The 19,234-nt window shown below is 31.4% G+C and overlaps 2 protein-coding genes across 2 annotated transcripts; both read left to right on the plus strand.

Annotated features, from left to right (window-relative positions):
* The first annotated feature begins 7,144 nt into the window (after positions 1-7,144).
* On the plus strand, positions 7,145-11,606 carry LOC8274640 (ATP sulfurylase 2). Its single transcript, XM_002510467.4, has 5 exons — positions 7,145-8,031; positions 8,874-9,279; positions 9,449-9,709; positions 10,423-10,509; positions 11,147-11,606. The coding sequence occupies exons 1-5, from the start codon at positions 7,484-7,486 to the stop codon at positions 11,279-11,281; spliced, it is 1,437 nt and encodes a 478-aa protein (XP_002510513.2). The 5' UTR covers positions 7,145-7,483; the 3' UTR covers positions 11,282-11,606.
* Positions 11,607-17,716: 6,110 nt separating this feature from the next.
* Positions 17,717-18,682, plus strand: LOC107261168 (auxin-responsive protein SAUR50-like). Its single transcript, XM_015718483.3, has one exon. It carries the CDS (start codon positions 17,965-17,967, stop codon positions 18,280-18,282), a length of 318 nt encoding a protein of 105 aa, XP_015573969.1. The 5' UTR covers positions 17,717-17,964; the 3' UTR covers positions 18,283-18,682.
* Positions 18,683-19,234: the final 552 nt, after the last annotated feature.

Raw genomic sequence — 19,234 nt, forward strand, 5'->3', positions numbered from 1 at the left:
CCTTCCTTTCAAGCTCAATGAAGATATCAACCCAACAAAGGCCACCCATCTAGGAATGTCTCCTACAGATCTAGCCCTTGCCAGATCGGAATGCTTGACTCTACTACAACAAGGCATCATCGAACCCACAACCTCACAATGGGCCTGTCAAGCCTTTTATGTGGAAAAAAGATCTGAAAAGTTAAGGGGGAAAAAGAGACTTAATATTGATTACAAGCCTCTGAATCATTTTTTGCAAGACAACAAATTTCCTCTTCCTCGCATTTCGAACCTAAAAGTCCACATTCAAAAGGTCCAATTCTATTCAAAATTTGACCTCAAGGCTGGATTTTGGCAATTGGGTATCCATCCCTCAGAAAGATACAAAACAGCTTTTTGTATCCCAAACGCCAAATATCAATGGACAGTCATGCCTTTTGGGCTCAAAACAGCTCATTCTCAGTTCTAAAAAACAATGATAAAGATCTTTGGGCCTATCCTTTAATCCTCCCTTATCTACATTGATGACATTCTCTTATTCTCAGAGACAGCTGAGGAACATCACCAACTCCTGAAATAATTCCTTGCTATCATCCAAAAGTATGGAATCATGCTCTCAGAGAAAAAGAGTATTATTGGCCAGCAAGAGATAGAGTTCCTTGGCATGCATTTCAAAGACGGCCAATACACGTATGGTCCACACTTGACAAAAGAGCTTGATTATTTTCCATATGATAATCTCTCTGTAAAGCAAATACAACAATTTCTAGGGATACTCAACTATGTCAGGGAAGCCATACCACACCTATCCAGTTACACATGTCATCTTTCCAAAATGCTCAAAAAGGACCCTCCCCCTTGGGGAACAGAACAAACTACAGCTGTCAAGAGACTAAAAGAATTGGCTCACAATCCTCCCCCCCTCACCATTCCATCTACAGGAAATCTTATCTTACAGACTGACGCATCCGATCATGCATGGGGGCCATTCTTCTTGAAAATCTCAATAACAAGGAACAACTGTGTGGTTATGCATCAGGATAATTTTCTACATCAGAAGAGCATTACCATTCAACATTTAAAGAAATTCTGGCAGTCAAATACGGGATAAAAAAGTTTGAGTTTTTTCCAGATTGGTCAACACTTCTTGGTTCGAATGGATAATTCTTCATTTCTAAAAATTCTTGAGTCCAATCAAAAAACCTTACCAGAACCTCAATTATTGAGATTAAAATCATGGTTTAGCATATATGATTTTGAAGTTCAGCATATAAAAGGAACGAGAAATCTCATCCCAGATTTCTTATCCAGACTGTCAAAGCCACAACCAAAACACCAACTTATTGTCCTCCTCACCTCAACAGTTAATCTTCCTATAATCTTCATGGCCTCTTCGTCCTCAAAAAACCCTCTGCAACCTTCCTCACTACCAGACATTCCCTCAAATCTCACAGCCAAACAGGTCAACAATTTTGCCAAAAATATGATGTTTTATTATTTGGCAACCATCCAACAGACTTTCTCACTACCCATCCAACCCAATTTCTTTTATCCAGATTACCCACTTATGCCACCCAAAACATATGTCATTATTGGAGAATAATTGAAATGCCCTTACATCTTGCTCCTCCACCGATAACAAGAGATTTGAAGCTCACTCTACAACTAAGAAATGATTTAGGAAGGATCAATGTTTCTACACCACTTGTCTGCACTTACAATGGACATCTATGGACTGAACACTCCATTATTGAACAATCCACTTTACCTATACTACCGACCCCACTAGATGATCCAAGTCTGATCCCTAAACAGAAAGAGGCCATTATGCAAGATTCTCAATCTATGGACGATGATAGTAGTTCGTGAGCTGGCAATAAAGACTAACTTTCTCCTCAATAATTCAAAATGTAAAGATATAAAAGATGAGATTCCAATCTCATCTTTTTCATCTTATTAGGGGTATTATTTTTCTGCTTTTCTGCATGTGATATGTAATTGTATTATTAGAAGATAGGTCTTATCCTTTTGTAAGTGGAAAATCTTATCTTTTCTTCCTAGGAAGACATGTGTAAAAGATAAGATTCCCACCTTATCTTTTCTGTCTTGTTGTTTTTAGGCTCCTCTATATAAAGAGAAGTCGAGAGTAATGGAAGCAAGCAAGTTTTTCTTTCATCTATCAATATAATATTCTTCTCATAGCTTCCTAAATTCTTCATCTCTTCCTCTCGATCCATTGGCTATGAGCTATTTGCTTGCACGATCTGTTCTTCTATGATTCAAAATGACTAACTCGGCTATAATAATTCAAAAGAGCACAAAGACCTCTCATGGCAAAGGTGCCTCTATACGGTCTTAGCTTGAGGATTTATCCTGCCTTGAATTTACAGTATGAGAATCATTAGAATGAGCAGCTCTCGGCTACAATTGGTATCATATATATACAATACTTTTATTAAACTGTTTTTTAACTTTAAAATTAAATAATAATTTTATAAATATATTATATAGTTATATTAAATAGATAAGAATAGTAACATATTAAAATAAAATACTAAGCATAGTGTATTATTTAGGTTAATTATTTTAGGATTAATTATTTTTATATTTGTTAGTTATATCAAATTTATATATATTTTTTGAACCTAAAATTTTGTTCACATGTATGTTTAATTTATGTTTGATAATGTATATATATTAGATTATTTTTTATTGAATTTTTATTTTGACATGTATATTTCTTTTGACACTTAAAATTTACATTTATGTGTAACTTTATAATTTTTATTAGTTGATTGATTACATATTAATAATTAATTAGTTTTCTAATTGAATAATAGTTATTCTAAAAAATAGCATATTAATTATATTTAATATCATATTAATTAATAAATTAGTTTTCTAATTAGATAATTATTTTAATTATAAAAATAATATTTTAGATATTATATTCATCAATAAATTAATTTTAGTTATATAATAATTTATAATTCTAGAATATGGTAACATTAATTATATTAAATAATATTAATTTATATAATAATAAGATTAATTAATAAATACTTTTAAAGTAATTTTTATATTATTTTATATTTAATAAAAATTTAAAATTAAAATTAAATATTAAAATCTTATTAATTCTATAATGAAAATATTTATAACGATAGTAAGTCCCACTGTTTTCATTAGCTAATTTAAACATCGGTGTATTTGTCTTCTTTTAAACAATTGTGTCCTTCCGTTCCGTTTTATCCTCAGTTAACAGCACTTGATTTGGTCAAAGTGTGGATAAGCTATTTGTATTCCTAAAATACCTTTGACATCTTATAAGAAAGACAAAATCCCGTAAATACAAACAAAAATCAATTTTTTCCGCATCGTTATCGATTTTGACCTTAGAAAATAAAATAAAAAACTCTTTAAATAAAAACAACGGTTAATACACGGTGAATCAATTCTTCCACATTAATATAGGTGTATTTGAGATTATTATTATTAAGTATTGTAAAAGTAGGATTGAATTTTTTTAATCAATATATTAATTTGTTAAATTTTGCTTCAAATTCATTTTTAGAAAAACATGAATTTATTTATTTTTTCTAAATATAATATTTAAGTTCAAAATATAATATAAAATAAAATTTGAAATTGAAAAAAAAAACTTTTATATAATTAAATCTAAATTTGAAAATCTAAATTGGACTTAGACATAATTTTAGAAGGGAAGTTAAATAAAGGTAAGCAGCACATTTTTTCATATTTATTGTTTTCGAGCTATTAACACAAATTTCATTCTAAATAGACTTGTTTATAGGTTTGGATATTCATTTGGCCCATTTAAATCTATTTGAAAACTTCTGAGTTCCAACATATATTTTTATTTTAAATCTGCTCAAATCTACACCCGTAAAAAATTAATTATTTTTAGCAGATCTGTGAATATTATATTTTTGCGATTTGCTCCATAAATTAGATTTAGTTCGAAAATTATAAAACAAAATATTTTAAATTTTTTATAATGAACCGAGCTTAATGAAGAGTATAAGTAGATTCATATAGCTAAATCTCACACGGATTTAAATTTAAAAATTTCAAGCCGGATTTATTTAAATTTAAACAGGTCTAATCACCGGCATTATCTATATAATTTCTTCAAAACTCATTTCCAAATTTTTCTCGGCAACAACAAATTTTTTTCCCAAATTTTATTTTTATTTATTTTGAATCAAAAGAAGAACCTAGAGAGAATTTCTAAGAGCATGAAAAACAATTATGGTTTAGTGACTTTTTCAAGATATGAGATAGTAATTTGGGTTTATGAGTATCACTCGTTTTCATGCAAGATGCAAAGATTTACAGTAATTATTACAATTACATCTGTAATCATTTGAAGAAACATCGTTAAAGAAATGGAAATATCAGTCTTGAGTTGTTGTTCATGGCGTGGTGGAGAAGATGAGTGGGTAGATATTTAAGTTTATTGTTTTTATTGTTTATTAGTATTATATTAATGAACTAGAAAGTAAAAATTGATTTTAATTAGATTACAAATGACCGAAGCATTAAAGAGAAAAAGACCTTTTAACACGAATTTTATCTGTTTTTATTTGTGATTTTATTGCAGTAGCCAAGAAATATATATATATATATATTAATTTATAAGACCTGAATTTTATTTGATACGTATGTTTAATTTTAATGTGTGTATTATTTTTGACATATAAAATTCAAGTTTATGTATAATTATGTCATGTTTTATATTAATTTATTAATTAATAAGTTATATTTCTAATTAAATACTCATTCTAATCTTAAAAATAAGATATTATTAATAAATTAGTTTTCTAATCAGATAATGATTAGTTTTATAATTAAATAATATTTATTTCAAAAGATAGCATATTAATTATATTTTGATATTAATTAAATAATAATTCTAATTATAAAGAATGATATTTTTAAGTACTATATTCACTAATAAATTATTTTTCAGTTATATAATAAATTCTAATCTAAAAAAATAGTAATATCAATTATATTTATGTATTACTTTATATAAATTAGAGTTAATAAATAAATATTTTAAAAATAATTTATTGAATATTAATTTAAAGATAATATTAATAAATAAATATTTTATTAATATAATAATAAAGATAGATTATAAAAAAAAAGAAAGACATTTAAAAATTATAAGTTTGTTATTATTTTTAAAATTATTATAAATTAATATTAAATATTAAAAAATTAATTAAATTATATTTGTAAATTTAATTTTATAATCGAAATAATAATAACGGTCGTGTGACAGTTAGACGACTAGTTATTATTAAATTAGAAAATAGTAAAGGATAAAAAAATAAAATTAAATACTATTAAATTAATAAAAAATAGATATGTTAGACTTTTCAACAATAATTAACTGCTATTATTAAGAGAAGGATGTTAAAGTTTGTTATTGAAAATGTCGGATTTATCAATATTGTTTGACAAATAGTTTAAGGATGTAAAATATTTAACTTTTTATTTATACATATAAATCAATAATAGCACCTGCAGGGATACGGTCAAATCTGGCTATTTCATTCTCCTTGCAAGTTTAATGCTGTTTCTTTTCTTTTCAAAATTCAGTCGGTGAATATAATTGACTAAGGTGCCATTCACTATTTGACTCGTAGTCTAATAAAATTTAATTATTTTAAAATTAATAATTATAATATAATATAATAGACTGGTAGAAAATTATTAATTTTTAATAGTTTTTGATAACTTCAATCAAATTTAACTATAAAATTTAATTGTTATACAAAATTGACCATACTAGCTATTGATTTCCGATTGAACTAGCCTGCTCTTTTCGGTTTTGAAAACATTAGTTACTTCTTCTGCTAACTTCTTTCCCAGAGGATGAAAAGAAGCTTGGCCAGTTCCTGCTAAAATGAAAATTATTTAGAAATATTTCAGTAAATTACTTTATAATGTAACATATTTTTATTTTAGTCTCTTTATTTTACTTTTCTTTTTTGTCATTTTGATACCTTGTGAATATGATCGTCAACAAATAACGATTAAACTGCATAACGCCATTAGCAAGTGCTGATGTGGCAGTTGAAAAAACAATAACCATTGTGTATCACGTATTTTGCAATTTAACCATTATTTGTTAATGGTTATATTCACAAAGTATTAAAATAAAAAAGAAATCACAAACTCTAAAATAAAGATACATTAAATCACAAAGTATTTTAATGAAATTTTTCCAAATTATTTTGCAGGGAGCAATTACAAATAATTTTTGCCTATGAATGATATTCTTACTAAAAGGATATAGTCTATCTAATCCAGGTTGGCCTTTGTAATCAAAGTTCTTCTGATGGAAAATCAGAAATGTTGTGTAGCTGAATATTTTAGATTTTTAGTTGTCTAGCATGCACAGGCAACTAGATCTCTAATTTTTTTTTTATTTAATGATATGTTTAATTTAAATTCATAGAAAAATTTATTTTATTTAAGAAAAAAATACGAGAGAGGATATAAAATATAAATAGTAAAATTGAAAAAGAAATTTTAGTGTTATGAAATACATTGACTTACTAATGTAGAATTCAGTCGAAAATTATACCTATTTTATTAAAATTTAGTTTAACTATAATAAATTCCATACAAATTTAATTATGTAGAATATTAAATTAATTTTTACTCCATTTAAAACATATAAATTTTAAATTTACAAACTAAATCTTTATGGATTTCAACCAATATAAGAAATTTTATTATATTTTGATGTTTCTAGACTCTTAAATATTAAATACAATTATTAAAATTTCTCAATGATACATTATTATTATTATTATAGAAATAATCTCTAGATAATGATAGAATCTTTCAGTCCAAATTTGCACTATGTACACAAATAACATAATAACCTAATTTGAAATCTAATTTTCAATTTTTGCACTGTACACACAGATAACATAATAAACCTCATATATTTTATTTTGTTTTATTTTAATTTCAATTAAACTGAAAGAAAAAAAGATAAATAGCAGAACTATATATCTTCAGCAGTCAAAAATAACACAGCGTCAAATTAAGCCAACTCTCATGTCAACGTTTTCTTAACGATTTCTAATTAGGCGGCCGATTGTCACAGAATTTAACGCAGGAAAGTGGAAGCCAACACCACCACAATACATTCGTTAAGGCACACAAAAGCACAAGCGGTTACGAAGAAACTGGGAAGTTGCTTTCGCTTTCACTCTTAAATTTGGCCCATTCTTTCACACCCAAAAGACTTTGGTCCCCAGACGAAAATGCAGACCAGTAGCCAACTTCCGTCCACAAACTGGAAAGTGTAACCAATCGTGTGGACTGAATCTCTTTCTCTGCTCTTCTTCAAAATGTATTGCCCAAATTTAGACTACTTCCCCATGATAAACGGATCGCTCTTCATATTACACGCAGAAACCATTCCTCAGAATTTATACACCTCTAAACAATCATCATGTCTCTAACAATTAAACTACACATCACTCCTTACAATACCCTCAATCTGCTTACAAATACCAAAACAAAATTCACAAGTTACACCACTAGAATTAGACCAAAAGCCATTTATCACACCAATCCATTACTCCATTGCGTGTATAATAACCAACCCAGAATGCAAAGTTCTTCCTTTCCTTGTATCAAGAGCTCGTTGATTGACCCAGATGGTGGTTCCCTGGTAGATCTGGTGGTGCCAGAGAGCCAGAGAGAATTGAAAGCTAATGAGGCTGCATCAATGCCTAAGGTGAAGCTGACAAAGATTGATGTGGAGTGGGTTCATGTGATTTGTGAAGGATGGGCTAGTCCTCTAAAAGGATTTATGAGAGAAAATGAATATTTGCAGAGCTTGCACTTTAATTGTTTGAGAATGGAAGATGGGTCTCTGGTTAATATGTCACTACCAATTGTATTGGCAATTGATGATGAGACTAAGGAGAGAATTGGGTCGGAGAAGAATGTTGGGTTGGTTGCTCCTGATGGTGAATTAATTGCTACTCTTAGAAGGTGATTACTTATAAATCTATATTTCTTTTTATTTTATCAAAGTAATGATATTGGTAATAGAATATTAACACATTGTATCATCCTGCAAAAGTACTAATATAAAATTGTCTAATTCGACATGGAAGGGACATTAGGCAACCTCATTTTGTTAATTAAATTTTTATAAGGAGTCAAATGCAAATGTTTAGTCATACTTACGGGCGGCATCGGGGAATAGCATATGTTCATTTTTTTAAATGTGAAAAGTTTGAGACCATGCTAGGTAAGTACTTGGAAGCTAAAAGGTGGGTTTCTGAATGTGAAGTGAAACTAAGTAATGCAAGTGGAAGTTGATGCCGTTATGAACATTGAACACTAACTTGACTTGGGCATTAACTTAGCAGATGAATTTGATTTATGCATTTTAGTAAAAACTAGGCAGCTGGCTACTCTCCATTTTTGGTTCTGAGCAAATACCTTAGTTACTCTTGGACATTTAACAAACGTGGATGCCCTTTTACATAAGTTGGGGAATATTTGAACCATTTTCAGCCATAAAGGCTATCCAGGGTAAGGAACTGTCAGCTTGTGAAGAAACTGACTTTGGTTATGCAGTACCTAGATTAAGTGTAAACTGTTGTAGGATCCTAACAAAAAGTAATAGTAATGTTCTAGACATCACTCTTCACATTCCTACATTCTGGCTTGTTTTGCCAGAAGTTCATTGTTTTTCTTCGAGTAGTTTTCTATTATCACATGAACTTTTTCAGAATTAAATTGGTATAATTATTGTGCTCAGTATCTGCCATATGCGACTCTTTTCTTAGCCAAATGATATGCCCTAAATTTGCATTTTACTGCAGTATTGAGATATACAAGCATAACAAAGAGGAAAGAATAGCAAGAACGTGGGGTACAACAGCACCAGGATTGCCATATGTTGAGGAGTATATTACTCCAGCTGGAAATTGGCTCGTAGGTGGAAATTTGGAAGTACTAAAGCCTATCAAATATAATGACGGGCTTGATGACTACAGGCTCTCTCCCAAACAACTTCGGAAGGAATTTGATATGCGAGAAGCTGATGCAGTTTTTGCATTTCAGTTGAGGAACCCAGTGCATAATGGGCATGCCTTGTTGATGAATGATACACGCAGGCGGCTTTTGGAAATGGGATACAAGAATCCAATTTTACTGCTTCATCCTCTAGGAGGTTTCACCAAGGCTGACGATGTACCTTTGGATGTCCGGATGGAACAACATAGCAAGGTTATTTCCTCAATTTAGCATTTAATAATAATGGTTTGATTAGACACAACTAATTTATGTTTCAACAACCAAGGAAAAAAGTGATATTATGCTGTATATGGTTCATCTTTACAATTAATATGGGGCTATTTCCCATAGGATGAATTTTTATGGAATTCTTTTTAAACAGGTCCTAGAAGATGGTGTTCTTGACCCCAAGACTACCATCGTCGCTATATTTCCATCACCTATGCATTATGCAGGTCCAACTGAAGTGCAGTGGCATGCCAAGGCACGAATAAATGCTGGTGCCAATTTTTATATTGTAGGTCGTGATCCTGCTGGTATGGGCCACCCAACAGAGAAGAGGGATTTATATGATCCTGATCATGGAAAGAAGGTGCTAAGCATGGCTCCTGGCTTAGAGAAGTTAAATATTTTACCATTTAGGGTATGTATTATGAGTTTCTTGCCTCAACTGTTTTTCTCCTTTTACTGTTTCTTATGCTTTATCCTATTACAAAGACTAGGTCACTACTCTGATTCTGGCACATCAGCTACCTGCAATATGCTCTAGACTAGCACATGCACAAACATACATTACTAAATTTTCATTGTCAGTGGTTGAGCAGTTCCAGAATTTATGGAATTTAATAGATGCATGATGCATCCACATTTGTCTGCAAATTGTATATACTTTGGTTTCACACTAGGTAATTTATGTTTTCTACATATGTTCCTTTGCACTAGTAGCTTGTAAGTTGTAATGGGTGGTCAGTCATCACATGCTACAAGATAAATGACCTCTCTTGAGATTATGAATGTGACATTTTGTTTAAGGGAATGTTTTACAACATGGATTAAACTTGATTTGAACTTGTATAACTATTGTTAAGTTGGACTAGTTGGAAGTGGGTAAGAAATCAATCATTTTGAGGAAGTCGATGCTTTTATAGAAAACAATAGATTCCCAACCAATGCAGAGCAAGGGGATGCTCTTACAGCATGAGGCTGCAGGCTAGATCTAGTACTTGAGATACTGATTTTTGTACTTTGTTACATCTAACCTCACTTTGGTAGTTATTCTGTCATCTTTGTACTTGCTATTCTATTGTTTTCACTGTAGATGAGTCATGAAAGATCTTTCTTCATTCGGTTGTGTAGGTGGCAGCATATGACACTCTGGCAAAGAAGATGGCCTTTTTTGATCCATCTCGTGCTCAAGATTTCCTCTTTATATCTGGAACTAAGGTATGGACTGTATATGATTCCTCATTTATCTCAAGCTCTAAGTATCTGAAAGGAGATATCAAGGCGACATGTCCTTAAATAGTTCATTCTTGCTTAAATATCTTTGCTCTAAAATAGGGTGTGTAGGTCACTGAGTGTCATACATGGCTAAGGGTCATTTGCAATTCTATTACTGGCGAATGTAACCATTCATTTCGCTGTAGATTAATTACTGTCTTTAATCAGTAAGATGTTTTAAAGAACTGATAAGATATGATGATTTAAGGATTTCAACTTGTATTAACACTGACTAAGAATAATACAATGAATAAGTTGCTTTTGGTCATAGTAGTCCTTTTTGGCCCCATACGTCAAGATATGAAGGGAGACTTGTACAGGCCTCTAATGTTTTTTGTCTTCATAAAACAAAAACTAGGTAATGTAGCATTCATAAAAGAGGAACCCTTTCCTGAATTTTAGTCTTACCTTTTATTGCAGCATGGTTTAAAAAAGTTAGCATTCAGGTCTTCAAGAAATCTAAATGTAAATCTACAAACCTGCAAATTTTTCAGTGACATAGGCTGTTGAATGTCAAATTTTTTTAAGAAAAGTTATCTTACTCTTTATGATTTGACTCATGCTCATTGTTTTCGTGCAGATGCGAACTTATGCAAGAACTGGTGAGAACCCCCCAGATGGTTTCATGTGTCCTAGCGGTTGGGAAGTCCTGGTTAGATATTATCAAAGCTTGCAAGTAGAAGAGGCACAGAAGGCAACTGTTTTATCCGCTTAAACATGTGACTTATGCCCAGAATTTCAGGCAAATTCTTAGTTCAAACAAGAGAAGGAAGAACTTTAGGATTTAGCCGCACAGTATCTGAATTCGTTCTGGTGGCAACTAGTGAACAATTAGAGCTTCTTTTGAACATCGGGAGTTGGATTTTATTTTTTTCTCTTTTTCCCCTCAACTAGGTTATACCTGGCATGGATATGAGATGCTGAATTATTTGTTATTCATTTTAAAGTCAAATATTTATATGCAAGAATAACACTTTTGGGGATTTTCGTGCCAAGTATATACTCAGAGTGGGATATTCACTCGATCCATTTAAGCTTGAGATTCAGTTTCCTTCTTTTCCCCCGTTGTATCTCTTGGGATTTCTTGATGACATGGTTAGTCCCCTGTGTCAGAGCAGACTATAAAAATCACACCGGCAATTTCAAAAGGTATGATGACAGTGCCGCAGTTGTTTTCGATTATAATCTAAAATACTTGAGAGATGTAGCGATAGAAACATCTATAGTTATACTTTATGTTCCTACTTGGGCCGAATGCGGACCCTAAATCAGGCGTCTTTGGGCCTCAGCTAATCCCACAGCCGTTTTAATCGAGTAGTTGCAAGGCTGCTATGTTAAAGTTATGGGTTACGGATGAAACAAGAATAAATCGCACTACAGCAAGCCTCTCATCCATGTTGTCCAAAACCCAAAATTAGCTCAAAGCCGAAGCTGCTAAATTTTTCTTTTTTAACCGGATTGCCTATCAATCCATAACACAAACAAGCAAAGCTTTTGCTTATTAATTTCTTTCAATAAACTATTGAGTCAAAGAAGAAGATAATAAAAGGAGAAAACAGAATCGATGGTTGCTGACACTTGTTTGATCCCTAGCACAGGTGGGTTCACGGACCCCATTATTAAAGATAGTAAGTAGTTGAAACATCTCAATAAAATCAATTTGTACAGTTAGCTACTCCTGTGGTTCTGTTAGCAAAATTGAAGGTGCCTTTACAATCTATACACAATTCTGTCTCGTCTTGAGGTGTGTAGTTTCCGAAGCCACATACATATTTCATATTTCTTCCATCGCTTCATAACTCAATTCTCTTCAATCTTCTTCTTCATCATCACTTATTTAACGCGTTGGAATATAACAAAACCAAGCTAACCAGCTGGCCTGGACCCTTTGTAACTAGAATGTTGCCCCCTATAGCTCTACGTATTAATTGTATCATGCACACTACTACTTCAGTTAATTAGCGGTGTCTATGCACAGAGACCAATTGAATTTGACATGTAAATAGACAGTTCTCCTTCCACATTTCTTTATCTTGAACTGTACCATGTGCATGCTTTGAAACGGTTGAGGTACGTCCGTAAGTCCTTTGATACCGTTGGGTCCGGAATTAGCTGGCGCTGGGCCTTATACTTCTTGATTTTATAGAAAAAAATGTGAAGTATGTTTAAAAGATGATAATAAATCAATGAAAAATATGTGGTTTAAGAAAAAGTATAACAACGGAACTTGACGCGAAGGTTGTCTAGGGACATAGTGCAATAGCAATATTATGTCTGAATTTGTTCGGTTCCCATACTTATGTACCTAAGTTTTCATGATTGTTACTGAACCTTATACTACAATTCGTGCAGTCGGTTTCAAGCTTTTCTTCAACTTGTAGACATGTTTCATTGTTTCCTATTTAGTTCGGTCGATGAATCTTTCTCAAATCCAGTTCCCTGATACACACTTTCGAGGTTTTTCTATTTTGTACTAGAATGAGAGAAGTCCTAAAAATTACACTGGAAAACGTGGTGGGCTCTACGTTGGAGTTGAAGCTGAAGTAAAGCTAGCAGGTAGAGATGGCTACCCTTAGTAACTGCCTTACCTTATCTATGATTTGTCAAGAAAGAAGAAAAAGTTTGGCTCATAAAAGGTGATGCGGACTGTGCAGTTACAGTTTGTGATAAGAGATATGTTTTGGAGCAGCTAGTGAAGGGAGTTAACTAATTAAGGCAGTTGGGCTGACATCTCACAGTCCTTACTCTCTTGTCTTTTTACACAAGCATAGCTAACATATGGCTTTCATGTGCTTTAGCCTTTATCTAGCTTCAGCGTGGGATTCCACAAGTTGAAATGGCAGTTGAGTTCGCTCTCTAATCTATCATCTGCTCTCTTTTTTCTTTTTTCTTTTTTAATATTTAGAATTTTTATTTTTTTTCCTTAGATATAAATTAATGGTGCAATATGCTATCATAATTAGAGAAACAAATTAATAGAAGTACTGTCCAAGCACTACGTGATATTTGGTGTAGACCAACAAAAATGTGCTGGGAAGAGCTCATTTTCTACCCTAGAAATTGCCTATTGCTTCATCTTTTAGCCAATGATAGATATATATGTATATAGAAAAAAATCACTGATGCCTTTCGGTGAGTATAGTGGAACCCACATTCGAAAGAGGCCTTTGGTTGTTTTTAGCTTCCATTACTCATCAGCCAATCTGGATCACAGAACATGGTGTACTGTTCTCTACACATATATAGAGAGCCTCCTTTCAAAGACTGACTCCATGCCTTGCGTTGAGCAGAATTTGTGTGTATGAGGTGCAGCTGACTCAAATTCTAACGTATTTGATCATCCTGGTCAAGTCACGCAATTATGAATTACGTTACGACCCGTTTCATATAAGTCATTGGCCAAAAATAAAATCAGCTTCTTTACCATTTGCCCATTAATTATTGTGTGTTAGTTTACATTTGTGTATGCATAGATGGTATATGATTATAGAGGCATGTGAATGAAAGTCAACTATGACCGATTTATATAATAAGGACAGTAAATCATAAAAATAAAACGACGAGATTCATATTATTAGTTGCGGTTCAAATATAAATTAATTTTTTTATTAATAATTGTGTCTTATATTTTTATATATAAAATTTATTTATTTTTCTTGCTTAAACATAAATAGTATAATCTAATATTTTTTATTATTTGTTTTAAATTCGGTGAGTCGAGGAACCATATTTTTATAAGGAAGCACGCTGGAGACAATAATCAAGCAAAGAGGTATGGTATTGCCGTGGGAAATCAACGTACAGTGGCTGTACCAGTTATATCATACTGAAAGGAAAGGGGAAACAAAGAGAGTAGAGGACAGGCCGGACGCTACCGTATATTAAGCATTTAAGTAGGGAACCAATTTGGTAGAAAGACAACCTTCCAACATGGGGGAAAACTACCCTTTAAATTCTTAGCTTTTTGTAACTATTTTTCTCAAATTCTTTATTTTTTTCCATAAATAAAACTTCTCTACTTTTAAAAATTATTTTAAAAAAGAGTAAATTGGTAATTCTTTTAAAAATATATATTTAATAAAAAAGAAATTTATAAATAAATAAATATATTATTAAAACTTCATTTTCTTTTCTAAAAAAAAAAAACAGTCATGGACAATCTCCAAACACACTTTAATTTTGCGATTCTTTAGCTAGTCTATATAGCTACAAAAATATCTGTGGTTCTCATTTAATTAATTTTATTAATTGTTTTTTTTCTTGCTTCTCTCTGTATTAAATTCTGATTATGACTGTATAGCTATATGTTATTGCAGTTGGCCAGTGCTACTTAGAGGACCACTTCCCCTATGAGTCATTTTTTTTTTTTTTTTTTTTTTGTGCTGTGTCAATTAATGTGTTTATAGCAAAGAGATCTTCAAGAAAAAGTCTCTTGTCCACTTTCTTGCAAAATCCGTATCCTTGCATTATTATGGTGCTTTTTTTGGTTTTTCTGGGTTTCTTTTTTCTTAAAACAATCTTCCAATAGAAATTCTAATTTGTTAGGTATTTGTAAATTAAATAAGAATGAGATTTATTTCAATTAAATGTCTCTCTCAATATAGTCAAAGTAGTCATTAAAATTTTAATTAGGATCGCGACTTTACACGCTCGCGGGTATATATATATATATATATATATATATATATATATATATATATATATATATTATAATATCAGTTCATAGAATGAATAGCTCATAGGTTGAAAATAATACAATAACAGCCTAAGCTAAGTTGAAATGAAAATCTCTGGACCAAATGGTACCTTAACTTTGGGGTTGGTTGGAAAAAAATAAAATAAAAATGAGGTACCATATCAACCTGCAAAATGGGCATATGATCAAACATACAATGAAAAACGCCTGATTTATCAATATTTTATAATCCTAAAATATTTAAGTATAAGTGTATTAAATTGTTTATTATATTTTATTAGATATTTAATGATTTTAAAATATTGTTTTTCTATTTTATTTGAAGGGGAGTAAGATTTGACAAGAGAGCTATATTTGCTTATTTGGTTAGCTTTGCCTTTGTTATTTTAATGGAATGTTTATTGATATTGTTGAGTAATAAGATCTTTTTTTGCACCGTTGTTGATAATCTAGAATCAGGTAGCTCCTACATATATGCTTTAGACAATTATTCGCTTATTTTTTTTATAGTCAATTAAACTAAAAAGGACATAGGTGGAGTTTCAGGTATTTAATAAATAGAGCCATTTCAGGCTCCTTCTGCAAAATCTGTTGTTTTTTCCCTCTTTTAATTATAAACAAAATTGAATATTTAAAGCTGCTTGATAATTCTTTTTTAACAATAAGTTTGATAAGAATAATCTATAAAATTCTTGAAAATAAATCTATTAAATAAAAATAATATAAATTATATGTATACTTAATTTTTTGACATATTAAATAATATTAATTTAAAAATAATAATATCGGTTATATTAATATATTAATAAAATTTTTAAAAATTAATAACATTTAAAAATAGTTAATTTACTATTATTTTTAAAATTTTATAAATTAATATTAAATATCAATAATCTTATTAAACTTATAATCAAAATATAAACTATGTAGTTTTTTTAATGTCAAACCGCAATCCGTAATAGAATTACAGTAACCGGGGAATTGCTGCCGGTGGTGAGATTTACTTAGCAATCTGGAACAATTACAATGCCAAAAACGTGCAACTGTAGCCTTAATTGCGAAACCCGTCCCTAAGTCGTAGAGTAGTGACAAGCTTACAGCACCCAAAAGTGGGCTTCTTTTTGTAACCAATTTATTCGGAAATAATTTCAACCCTTTTCTTTTCTGATCAGCAATTTGGAATTTAGACTTATGCTTCTTTTCTTTTTTTTTTTTTGCTATCGTATGTCGAAACCCTTAACAGTATTTGATTTCATTTACTCAATCAAAGAACAAAAATACTGCGGTATACAGAGTCATGTTTGCTATAATATTTTTGGAAAATATATATATATATATTATATAGTCAAGCTTACGTAATTTAGTGATCGGTATTTTTCTTATAATACACATCTTCAGAACCCTTTTTTTTTTTAATTTAAAATTGAATATATATATTAATATATGATACCCTGCGCGCTCCATGCCATGACACAGTTGCCCACTTGCCCTTATCAATGGTTGATGTAATTAATTCACCTAAAGGAGATGTAGCAATCAAGAACTCTCTCTTGAACAGTTAATAAAAGAGAGTAAATGATGATTGGTATGAGTTGGTATATAGTAAGAAAAGAAAAAGAAGAAAAAAGAAAAAACTGCAGCAGCAGATGAACATGTGAATTGCTGCTCTTTATCTGTTACCAAATCCATGGAAATCAAGCTCAACAATTAAGGTGAAACGAAACCCATAGCATGCAAGTGGTGATAGGGTACAATATCCAGTAAACCGCCATTATTATTCTCATCTCACATTTATTTAAATAAACAAGAGAGCAGAGGGGGAAAGCATTTAGTTCTATTCACTGAATTAGATAAACTGGATTGAACTTCCTTCATCTTGGCTAATGCTTAAAATATACTACTCTAGTAATCATACGGTTGCAATGTGTTGGAAATTTCACCTTAATTAGCTTAATTATTTATTTTGTATTTTTACATACTTGGTGGGGGCATCAGTTATCAAAGAAAGAGTGAAAAGAATAGTGAACTGGAATTTACTGATATTGTTGGGAGTGTCAAAGCTGCAACAGCAAACTAGAAGAATGTGTCAAACTAACCCTAAAGAGGGGACAAAGCAAAATCTGTATCTTGGAAACTCGAAGGCATGCATGAAGAAAGTGGATCATGCCTGATTGACAGTTTTCTTGATCATGGCAGTTGATCCGCTGGCTAAGAGAAAGAAGTAGCTAACTAGTACAACAATGGATTATGGCAGGAATGTTTTTAACCATTTTACCTTTTTAACTGAGGCAAGAAAGACTTTTGTAAGGGAAGTAAAAGAATAAAGAAATGGAGGAAATGGGGAGGATGCTTCTCATAAAAAATGAAATATAAACAGACAAAAATTACTATGAGAAATGAAAACCAAAAGTATAAGAAAGAGAGAGAGGGACCATGTTGTCCTTAGGGAGGGCAACAAGGGGGTTTAAACCCAATGGGTTAGGCACCAAGCATGTCCTTAATCTCACACAAACCCCAAAAACACCTATGGTCTGTACTATGCCCCCACAGCCCCACATGACTCTGCTTCTCTCTCGAACTCTCTCCCCATAAATAGCCTACAATTCCCCTTCAACCTTTTCATACCCAACCATAACTGCTCTAACTTTTGTTTTTCTTTTCCTCTTCTCTTTCCTTGCTCTTCTCACAAAAACATAAAGAAGATGGCTATCAGGAAATCAAACAAATTGTCTCAAACAGCGGTCATCAAACAGATCCTCAAAAGGTGTTCAAGCTTAGGAAAGAAACAAGGGTATCATGATCAAGAAGGCCTCCCTTTAGACGTCCCAAAAGGCCATTTTGCTGTATATGTTGGTGAAAACAGAAGTAGATATATTGTACCTATCTCTTTCTTGACTAGACCTGAGTTTCAAAACTTGCTTCAACAAGCTGAAGAAGAGTTTGGGTTTGATCACGATATGGGTCTTACTATTCCTTGTGAAGAAGAAGTTTTTCTGTCTCTAACATCCATGCTCAGATAAAGAAATTAAGACAAACAGAAGAGAAGAGAAGAGGTTTAATTACATTGATCAGGTTTTAGGCTTATTAATTAAAGGCGTCTGTTTGGAGAAAATTAAATTGCTCTAGACGAAGCTGCTATACTTGCTTCTCTGGTTTAATTTTCTCTTTTTATTTACTTTTTTTGTAATTCTTTCTTTTGGGTTTTTTTTTTCTTTTTTGAAAAAAAAAAATTGACTCTGACCCAAAAGAGATTAACCCATGAAAAAGTATACTCTGGGTTTAATTTAGGCATGTAATTAAGTAAATGATGTAAAAAATTTCCTGGCAGTGGTGTGGGGTTTGTCACCAAACCAACTACCAAATGTACCCTGTGGGAGAACTAATATTATCAAAATCAGGGGCTGTTGCTCCCCTTTTTCAGTCGCTCTCTCTCTCACACACATTCTTGCTTAACTTAAAAGGATGTGTCTTTCCTAGTTCTTTTCTTATATTTCCAAAGATCATGGATTTCCCATTGTCAGTTTTTAACCGTTTCTTAAAACTGTTGAATTCTTGGCCCAACTGATATATATATATATATACAAACACAGAATGTTCTTTGTCAGAAGTGAAAAACCATTAAACATAATATTACTTCATTGCATCCTCGAATCTCGAATCTTGACCCTTTCTCGAAATAAAAGAAAGAAAGGTTCTTAATATTAAAATTGTACAGTTGGAGATTTCAGAATCGGATCATCTTCTACACATTTATCTTCCCACTAAACAATTGTTATACAGTGAACTATTGTGGATATTACTATATAAATAGTTTATTAGTTCTAGAAGCACTTTTTCTTGAGAAGTGGCTCAAATAATATAGTACCACCTTCAGTACACTTCATTCCCATTGTTTTTACTGCTCCATGACCACTTTTGGCGGAGGTGATTGAATAAGAATTCAAAACTTTTATCGACAGTTGAGATCATGCT

This window comes from Ricinus communis, chromosome 2 (assembly GCF_019578655.1).
Source record: "Ricinus communis isolate WT05 ecotype wild-type chromosome 2, ASM1957865v1, whole genome shotgun sequence".
Classification (NCBI taxonomy): Eukaryota; Viridiplantae; Streptophyta; class Magnoliopsida; order Malpighiales; family Euphorbiaceae; genus Ricinus; species Ricinus communis.

Excerpts from the sequence above, each read along its gene's own strand:
- LOC107261168 (XM_015718483.3), top strand. The coding sequence starts at position 17,965 with ATGGCTATCAGGAAATCAAACAAATTGTCTCAAACAGCGGTCATCAAA.
- LOC8274640 (XM_002510467.4), top strand. The coding sequence starts at position 7,484 with ATGTCTCTAACAATTAAACTACACATCACTCCTTACAATACCCTCAAT. Across the intron at positions 9,710-10,422 it reads TAAATATTTTACCATTTAGG|GTGGCAGCATATGACACTCT; the intron begins GTATGTATTATG and ends TCGGTTGTGTAG. Across the intron at positions 10,510-11,146 it reads TCTTTATATCTGGAACTAAG|ATGCGAACTTATGCAAGAAC; the intron begins GTATGGACTGTA and ends GTTTTCGTGCAG.